The sequence below is a fragment of the Vigna radiata genome, chromosome 7 (genome assembly GCF_000741045.1).
Source record: "Vigna radiata var. radiata cultivar VC1973A chromosome 7, Vradiata_ver6, whole genome shotgun sequence".
In the NCBI taxonomy this organism is placed as follows: domain Eukaryota; kingdom Viridiplantae; phylum Streptophyta; class Magnoliopsida; order Fabales; family Fabaceae; genus Vigna; species Vigna radiata.
In genome coordinates this window covers 41,702,211-41,712,766 of record NC_028357.1, presented here as the reverse complement: position 1 = coordinate 41,712,766, position 10,556 = coordinate 41,702,211, and the positions used below count along the sequence as shown (strand labels likewise).

The following is a 10,556-nucleotide window of genomic DNA, read 5'->3' as shown; positions in this document are numbered from 1 at the left end:
TTTAGAATTAATTATCAAATATTATGTTCATTAAAACTTCATCATAGTTTATTTTAAAATATATATATATATATATATATATATATATATTATTTTGATAAGAAAGATTATTTAAATTATTATTGATGTGAACTTTTAAGTGACATATAAATCTTTAAATTTACTTTTTTTTTGTCTCCTTAGTACTTTTAACATATTAAGTCTTTAAATTATTAAAATAAGTTATCCTACATATAAATCATTTATCAAATTTAAGTATGTTTGGAATATGAAGTTATGCTATGTTTCGTTTTTAAAAAAATTAAAAAGATGAAAAAAGAAAAAAAAAATATCCAAACTGTGTTAAGTTTCCATTTTTAAGTTATATGAAGTTATTAAGTATGAAAGAAACAATTTAGATTTAAAATTTATTTATTTTTATTTTTAAAAATCGTGTCACCATATAAATTTATGTAAATACTATTTTTTTTATATAAGCACGTCCTTTTCTACGTTTATCTAAATAATATATTTTTATATGAAGACGTCCTTTTCTACCTAAAGTGTTAGTACATGATTTTAACTTGGTATTTTTTTTTTCCTTATTTGGTTTTATCTTTTCTTAGTGCTTAAGATGGTGTTCCTCTCCTTCTTACTTTTCTCTATCATTACGTCAATTTATTCAAATATGAGTGATGAGAGGAATATTTTTTTAACTTATGAAAAACGAATATGGACAATTGTGTCGCACTCTGAATACTAGCATATGTGAACATTGTCTAGAATAATACATTAAACAACAAAATGTGTAGCTCCAAAACTCAACAAGATGTACAAGTTAACTACCAAATCAAACCAATTAAGTAAATAATGTAACTAATTAGCCTCAAGACAAATTTAAAATCTTCCTCTTCAAACCAAGTGATTGTCTCAAACAAGTTTCATTATTTAAAAGAAAAAAAAAAATATTTAGACAATATTTTTACATAACATACATGTTATATTTTATCATTCATTATTTATTTATTATTAATATGTATATTATATCAATATATTATATAAAAAAATATGTGTTAACCTGTCATTTTATCCTGTTTTAATTACAATACTTAAAGCATCCTTTGTGTGTACGTACTTTTATAATGTTTAATGAGATGTAAATTATGTTCTCATTTTCAAAAGCAAACGTATTTTCAGATAAAAAGAAATTCTGGTTTTTACTTCTGCTTTAAGTGGCATGCCAAATCTGACAAAAGAAGTGCACTCTAAAAAATGTAAAATTGATAAAAGGATGTGGGCAATTATACGGATCTCATCATGTATGTAAATGCAACTTTTGGTGAGTTTTGAAGAAACTTATTTAATCATAAGATATTCAAAAATATATATGAAATAATAATAATAATAATAATAATAATAATAATAATAATGTGAACTAATCAAATTTTATTTCTTTTAACATGAGAGCATAATGCATTTTTTTTAAATAAATGTGAAAAAAAACTATTATTTAGTGAAAGTTTATTTTTCATTTTGTGGAAATTTTATCCTTTGCAAATTAATTTCTGGAAGTTTTTTAAACTTTCGTGGTTAGAGTCATATTATTAATTTACGAAAGTTTTTAATGGCTCTTCATATCCAACTCTTACTAGGCTGCTATCATGTTTATATTGGTGTTTTTTTTGTAAAGAATGTTACTTCGTGATAATTATTTTGTAAAGATTTGAAACATCTTTTATTTATAATTATTTATTTACATTTATAATTTTTTAATTTAATAAAATATGTTTTTTATAATAAAAAATAAATAAAATATATAAAATTATAAAATATACAAAATTATTCAAAATTATTTTCATTGATGATTTAAAATAATTGACAATTACAATGTAGATATAAAAAAAAAAGGTTAAGCACTCCGTATCCCATTATGAAACTCAACATTACAGGCAAATTGCTCCATCTTTGTGAATCTTTCAAACCCTATTGTCTTAAGAATTCAACTCCATGTAATATGCATTTTCCATTGCTAATTTTTAAGTACCTCGTCTTTGTTGGGTTATTGGGTTCCCTTTCTATGTGGAGAATAGACTCAAATAGTGTGGTCCATTATGTCTCATTAGGTTAAATTGAGATGAGTCAAATTAGTAGAGTACATGAGAGTTATTTGAAGAGAGATAAAAGCCAAGTGAGAAAAAGAAAGATAGAAAGTCATTCTTGCATAACCCTAAACCTGCACTGGTGTTTTCGTCGTTGTGAAGTCGTTCATCGTTGGATCGAGCTGATTTTTGGACAGTAGGTTCTAGACATATGGTTCTTCATTCTAACTGTTCGGATCGTCAATCGGAAGTCTAGCTTTGGAGAAATTGGTCCCGCACCAGCAGTCTTGTTTTGGAGAATTTTCATCTTCTTTGTTCTCATTTGTAAGCATTTATGCTTTATTAAATTGACTTATTGAAAATACCTTTTGGTGTTATTATTATTATTGAAGACTCTTTTGTACCTATTATTGATCATAGTGGATTTTTTTTTTTGTCTGGACAACTCGTGGTTTTTACCCTTGCATTGAGGGTTTTTCACGTTAAAAATTGTTGGTGTCTCTTTGTGCTTTGGATTCTATTTTTGTTCTATTTGTTTGGTGCTCCTTGTAGATTCTCGCAAGAAGAGATATTGAATTTCCACTACGTTATTACTCTTTACCAAATTGTTATATTTGTTTTGGCCCTTTCCCATCAGTCTTCCCTCTCTCGCCATGAAAATAAAAAGAAATACCTTGAGAATATAAAGAAATATCACATTAGACTAGCAATGAAGTTCTCATGAAATTTGGCACCAAAGCGCTGAAACAAGCCACAAGAGAATTGGACATGAGTAGAACTAATCAAACCACTAAGAAGAAGTAAAGGAAACCATTGATATCTTATTATGGAGGTGACACGTGAGCACCGATTGCCTCTTCTTTTTTCACTTGGTGCGAAATTCTTTTTTCCATAACCTAAGTAAAATAATAATATAAAATATTTTTTCCCAAATAATATTAATAATAATAATAATAATAATGTAAAAATGATTCAATTAAGATCAGATTAATATAATCTGTTGGGACATTCCTTTGTTTCCCTTACATCTATAAATATAGCAAAGGTATCAAATGAGAAAATACAGAAACTTACAATTTCGAAAAAAGATAATCTATTTTTCTTACACATTACACAAGCAATCCTTTATTACTTTACACTAAATATTACATTACATTAGATATTACATCATATTACATAAAATATTAATTCTACACCTTTTTATAAACCCTTTTTACATCCTTTGTATACCCTTCTGTATTCTTCCTAAATATTTTGTAACAAGATGTATAATATGTGTACACTCTTTGTACACCCTTCTGCAACATTTCTACATATTTTGAAAAAAGATGTAGAATGGGTGTACACTCTTTGTACAACTTTTGTACACCCTTTATACATCATTTTTACACTTTATGTACACCCTTTGTACACCTGTTGTATATCCTTCGTCTACCCTTTTTACACCCTACTGTAGCCTTTTAACATATTTTTTAAAATGACATAGAATGGGTGTACACCCTTCATACACCCATTGTACATCATTTTTACACCCTTTGTACATCCATTGCATACCCTTCGTCTACCCATTATACACCCTTCTGTAGCCTTTCTTTTCTAAAATGAGTTAGAATGGGTGTACACTCTTTGTACACCCTTGATACACCCTTTGTACACCTTTTGTACATCCTTATGTAGTCTTTCTACATATTTTGTAAAAAGATGTAGATGAGTGTACACCCTTTCTACACCTCTTATACAGTCTTTGTTACACCCTTTGTAGACACCTTGTACACCATTTATACACACTTTGTGCAACCTTAGTAAATCCTTCGTACACTCTTTCTACATTTATCCATATCTTTGTATTTATACACCCTTTGTACACCCATTGTACACACTTTATACATCTTTCGACAACTTTATACATGTTTGTACACCCTTCTGCATCCTTTCTACATAGTTTGTAAAAAGATGTAGGATGAGTGTACATCATTTTTACACCCTTTATACACCCTTTGTGTACCATTTCTACACCATTTGTATACCCTTTCTATACCTTTTATACACTCTTCTAAAGTCTTTCTACATATTTTGTAAAAAGATGTAGAATTGGTGTACATCCTTTGTACACCATTTATACACCCTTTATACACCCTTTCTACACTCATTGTATACTTTTCGTCTACCATTTGTACATCCTTTATACACACTTTGTACACCCTTTGTACACCTTTCTGAAGTCCTTCTACATAACATGTAGAATAGGTGTACAAAGGGTGAAACCGAGTCGAGCAAAGCCGAGCCGAACTTAACCAAACCGAATTGAGACGAGACAAGTCTAGCTGTCTCGATCTGATCCAATCCGATCTAAACCAAACCGAACCCAACCGAACTAAACTAAATTGAACCAAACCGAGCTAAACTAAGTCGATCTAAATCGAAACGACCAAATTGAGTTGAGCCTAGGCGAGCCGAGCCGAAACAAGCTGAGTTGAGCCGAGTCGAGGTAAGTAGAAACGAACCATGCCTAACTGAGCCGGCACGAATCGAACAGACTCCAGCCAAGTCAGGCCGAGCCAATCTGATCCGATCCAAGTCGATTTTGTTAGATTTATTTGATGTTTTAAATGTATTTCACATATGTTAATTGAGAATGTAAATTGAGAATTTTAGTCTTAAACCACACACCTAAAACCCCAAAGCTTAGACACATAAGCACACACACATATACCCATCCACAAACATACATAAACACACAAATATATTAACCAAATACACACACATAGCAACAAACATAAACACACACACCCACAAACATAAACACACACACATATATTACACACACACACACAAACACACACACACCCACATACATACAAACTTATACCCCCACAGACATATCACCCACATAAACACACGCACACACACATACACACAAATCACACACAAAACACATAAACACACACACACACACTCATACATACACAAACATACGTAACTGTATAAACAAAGACAAAGACGCACTCACACACATACACATACACACATATTACCCACACAAACACACACACACATACTCACACAAACACACATTCACACACACACACGAACGCGCACACACACACAAACACAAACACCCACACCCACCAATACAAACACATATATTACACGCACATACACACATATAAACTTATACCCACACTCTCATTCACCCATACAATATATCACCCACATAAACACATAAACACAAGCACACATCACACACATAAACACATACACACACACACACACTCTCTCTCAAACATGAAACCCCCCCCACACACACTCACACACAAATAATACACAGATGCACACAAACACACACACGAACACACACACACACACACACACTCACACATACAAATACAAAAACAAACACATACAAACACAAATAAAAAAACATACACTCACTCACACCCAAACAAACACACACACGCACGCACACAAACACACACACATATTCGCGATTTTTTTACATGAAAAGTAAGGCCTAAGAGTCCTTTGGGAAGAACGATATTAGGTTTACCAATTATATTACTTGATAACGATCTGGTACACTTGCTAGTGGCTTAACAAGTTTTTGGCGTCATTGCCGGGGACTCGTGGTTTAACTTATCTAGTAGTGTAAACTGATTAAGTTGGACTTGATTGTATATATCTTTTTATCTTTTTGTTTTTTTTATATATATATAAAAAAGTGCTACTAGGGTTTGTGTTTCTGCGGATAAACAAAATGAAAACACGAATGCAAACAAAAATGCGAAACAAAATGTAAAAACGGAATGTGAAAACGGTTGGTCATTAACTCAATCACTATGCTTCCAATCACAAATTAACGACAAGTACACACTACTCTAATCCAAATCCGACACGAATCAGCAAACTAAGCGAAGGCTAATTCGGTCTTCAAAATTACAGACTAAGCGAATGCAATGCACAAATCTAATCACTCATGCACCATACAGTCTAATCAACTAAGCGAAGATTAAACATCGAGTAGGCAACTAAGCGTATACCTAATCGCAAGCACTTAACAGATTAAATATTGAGCAGAATCAGAGCAGTAGTATGACAATTAAAATTCAAAAATTCAACTAATTTCTTTAATTGACTAACAAATTTAATGAATTTCTTAAATTCACTAACAAATTCAACTAATTTCTTTAATTAAATAACAAATTCAACGCTTTTCTTTAATTCACTAACAAATTCAACGAATTTCTTTAATTTAATAAAAATTCAACGCATTTCTTTAATTCTCTAAACACACATTCACGCATGCGCACACACACACACATACGCATACATGCACACACGCTCACACACACACACACACCCACAAAGATAGACACACACACCCACACAAACACATATATTACACACACACCCACACACACCCACACACATACAAACTTATAACCACACACATACAAACTTATACCCACACACACCCGCACACACCCACACACAAACAAACTTATACCCACACACACCCGCACACACCCACACACATACAAACTTATACCCACACATCCATACACACCCGCACACATATCGTGAGTGAACTTATCATGGGGGAAGTTATCATGGGTGAACTTATCATGGGGGAAGTTATCATGGGTGAACTTATCGTGTGTGAACTTATCGTGGGTAAACTTATCCAGGGTGAACTTATCGTGGCTGATCTTATCGTGGGTGAACTTGTTATGGGTGAACTTATCGTTGGGTGAACTTATCGTTGGGTGAAGAGAGAATTAAATAATTTGAATAGTTATTCTTCATTTATTTTCATTCACACCTTCTTCAGCAGATACTCATGAAAAGTTTCTTCAATGTTTTTACAGTTATCCCCATAACACCAACTCAATCTCCAGTGTTCTTTACACCCAAACAAAATCTTCATATTCCTATGTTCTAAATGCTACCATGCAAAATTTTAGGTTTTCCGACTCAAAAAAACCCCTTGTCATTATGACACCACTGGTTGCTTCCCACATTAAAGCTACAATAATATGTTCCCAACGCCATGGCCTGCAGATTCGAACTCGCAGTAAATGCCATGATTACGAAGGTCTCTCGTACGTTGCCCGGGTTCCATTTATCATCGTTGTCCTCTTAAAATTTAGAGAAATCAAAGTTGACGGGGAAAACCGAATAGCGTGGGTTGAAGTTGGGGCAACCCTCGGTGAACTTTATTACACGATTAGCTGGCCTGTAAAATGTGCGCGATGAAAGGTCTGTTTTCGTAATGTGCGCTGTAAAAGGTCTGTTTTCATACTGTGCGTTGTAGGTTATTGAAGAATGTAGTTTGAGTGAGGATGATGAGGAAGAAGAAGAAGTGGACGAAGAAGAAGAAGAAGAAATAGATGAGGGACTAATTGATGTTGAGTTGAATATTGATGACCTTGTACAGAACATTGTACAAGGTTCTGTGCCAGTAGAAGGTTGTGAAGATGAGAGTGAACATAGGCAGACAAACCCAAAAGATAGGGGGCTGTCTGATGATGAGTGGGACAGTGAATATTTGGACAGTCCAGAACAAAGTGGAAATGAGGATGGAGGTGATGATGAGGGAACTTGGGGTCCATTTGAAAACCCTAATTTCAAAGTCTGTACTTTTCAACATTGCTTCAATTTGGGGGTATTTGCAATTAAATACCCCTAATTTCAATTTAATTTTAATTAGGTCCACGTAACTCTGCTGAACATCATCCACGTAGGCAGTCCTGTGCCAAATCGTCACTACAGTGCACAGGTGTACTGTGTGCCGTTAACTATTTAGACGCCGTTTCAGAAAAGGACCAAATTGAACATATTTTACAACCTTTAGGACCAAATTGAACAAAAAAAAATGAGGACCAAAATGAACATTCCTAACAAAAATAGGGACCAAAATAGCTATTAAGCCTTTAAAATATATAAATAAATAATAGACAATTAAACGCAAAGTAGACAATTTGTATTTAATAAATGATTTAATATTATATAATTGTGAATCGTAGAAATGTCAAAATACAAGCATTTAATTAATTCAATCGTCTTCATCATCCTTATTGTCATCGTTGTTTGATGCGTCACTATGATCATCATAGTCATCATCATCATTTTCATCATCGTCTTCTTCGTCATCTTCAAGTTCTTCTTCATCGTCGTCTTGTTCTTCATCTTGTTCTTCTCCTTCTTCTTCATGTTCTTGTATCTGTCCTTCTAACCCTTCATCATCACCATCGAAGTCTTGCAATGCAGATACACCTTCAACTTCAATAATTTCATTTCCATATGTCATTTCATCAACTTGGAAAGGGATATCGTCTTCAACATCATTTGACTCAATGCGACCCCTAGGCTTGGTTTGTATTGCAACACACCAACCACGTTTGTCAATGTTGCAAAATGCTGGATATGGGACATAATAAACTTGTCTAACATTAAGAGCTAGAATGAATGGATCAAATGGTCGGTATCTTGAAGTCATTTGAATTTCTACAATATTATACCTAGGATCCACTCTTGTTCCATTCATAGATGGATCAAACCATTGACAATAAAAAAGAACTACCCTCTTTGGAGTACTTGAAGTATTATACTCCAGCTTATAAATTTTTTCAATAATACCATAGAAGTCATCATAACCACCCTCAGTAAGGCCCTTAACGAACACCCCACAATTAGTTGTCTTTTTTCCTTTCGACCATGCATCGGTGTGGAACTTGTACCCATTTACAAAATACGTGTGCCATTCTTTGACACATCTCATGGGCCAATTTGACAATTCCCGTAGATCTTGAATTAAGGGACTTAATGGCTGGCTATGAACCTACAAAGAAGTGGTGAAGAAAAATTAAGCTACAAGTGTTAACATCAATTGTTTTTAAAATATTGAAAAGGTTAATCATACTTGATCTCTAAACCACTGAGGGAACTGTGAGTGTATTATAGCGGAAGAACTCCCTTCTGGAACTTGCATAGCCACAAGAAATGAGCTGTATAAAATTAACATAATTAGTGACTATGTTAAAGTTTTATGAATGACAACTTAAGAATGAGATGAGAACATACTCAAGGTACACCTTAACTTCANGGCAATTAATTAAGACATGGACGTGGGCAGAGTTGAATTCAGCATCACTTAACCAATGAGTGAACTCTTTGCCCGCGTGACGGCCCACTTGTCGAAACACTAACAAAGTTGAATGAGATGTGGCAGATTGTGTTGCATTCCTAACATTGATCGGTTTCAACATGAAGTTGTTGAAATAATGAGAACAAAAGTACGTTGTCTCANGATGCAAGTAAGCCGAACAAATTGATCCTTCCACTCTGGCTTTGTTTTTGACTGAACGTTTAGACTCTCCCATGAACCTTTCAAATGGATACATCCACCTATATTGCACTGGACCACCAAGCCATGCTTCATGTGCAAGATGAATTGGAAGATGTTCCATGGAATCAAAGAATGCAGGAGGGAATATTCTTTCCAATTTGCAAAGAATAAATGGAATATTTTCCTCCAACTTTCTCAAGGAATCTGCCTTGAGAGTCGTAGCGCACAAATCCTTGAAGAAATGACTNATTTCTATAAGTGGATTTAACACGTGCATGGGCAAACAGCTAAATGCAACAGGGATTAGAGTTTCCATAAAGACATGGCAATCATGACTCTTCAACCCTTGAATATTGCCCTTATCAACATTAGCACATCGGGCCAAGTTTGAAGAATANCCATCTGGCATTCTAAGCTCCTTTATCCATCGAAAAACTATTTTGGCCTCGTCTTTTGATAGGGTGTAATTTGCCTTTGGCTTTAGGAACCTGCCATTATCTTTGGGCTTCAACTCTAAGTCNCTTCGTGCACAATACAAAGATATATCTTTCCTTGCCTTTTCATTATCTTTCGTCTTGGCACTAACATTCATGACTGTGTTAAAGATGTTGTCAAAGAAATTCTTTTCTATATGCATGACATCCAGGTTATGTCTCAGCAAGTTATTCTTTCAATACGGAAGATCCCAAAAAATGCTTNTCTTGGTCCAGTTATGCCACTCCCCGAACCCTTCAATCCTATTGATACCACTTTCATTGACNTTTGGAAAATGTTTAACTCTTCTCCAAACTTGAGATGGATTAAGCCTAGGAGGTGGCATATCTTTTTCACGTTGCCCTTTGCGAAAAGCCTTTTTGTTCCTCCTAAACATGTGATCAAGGGGCAAGAACCTTCTATGGCAATCAAACCAACAACTTTTCCGACCATGCGTCAATAAGAATGACTTTGTGTGTTCNATGCAATGCGGACAAGCTAATCGACCATGCGTGCTCCAACCAGATAACATGCCATACGCTGGAAAGTCATTAATAGTCCACATCAAAGCTGCCCTCATAAGAAAATTTTGCTTCCTTGATACATCATACGTCCATATACCGGTCCACAGCTTCTTCAAATCATCAATCAAAGGCTCT

The 10,556-nt window shown here is 34.0% G+C and overlaps 1 protein-coding gene across 1 annotated transcript; it reads right to left on the bottom strand.

The window, feature by feature from the left end:
• Positions 1 to 8,499: 8,499 nt before the first annotated feature.
• On the bottom strand, positions 8,500 to 10,547 carry LOC111242075. The gene is made up of 2 exons (XM_022783738.1): positions 9,159 to 10,547; positions 8,500 to 9,082 (listed from the first exon to the last, which is right to left on the bottom strand). Exons 1-2 carry the CDS (start codon positions 10,058 to 10,060, stop codon positions 8,992 to 8,994), a joined length of 993 nt encoding a protein of 330 aa, XP_022639459.1. The 5' UTR covers positions 10,061 to 10,547; the 3' UTR covers positions 8,500 to 8,991.
• Positions 10,548 to 10,556: the final 9 nt, after the last annotated feature.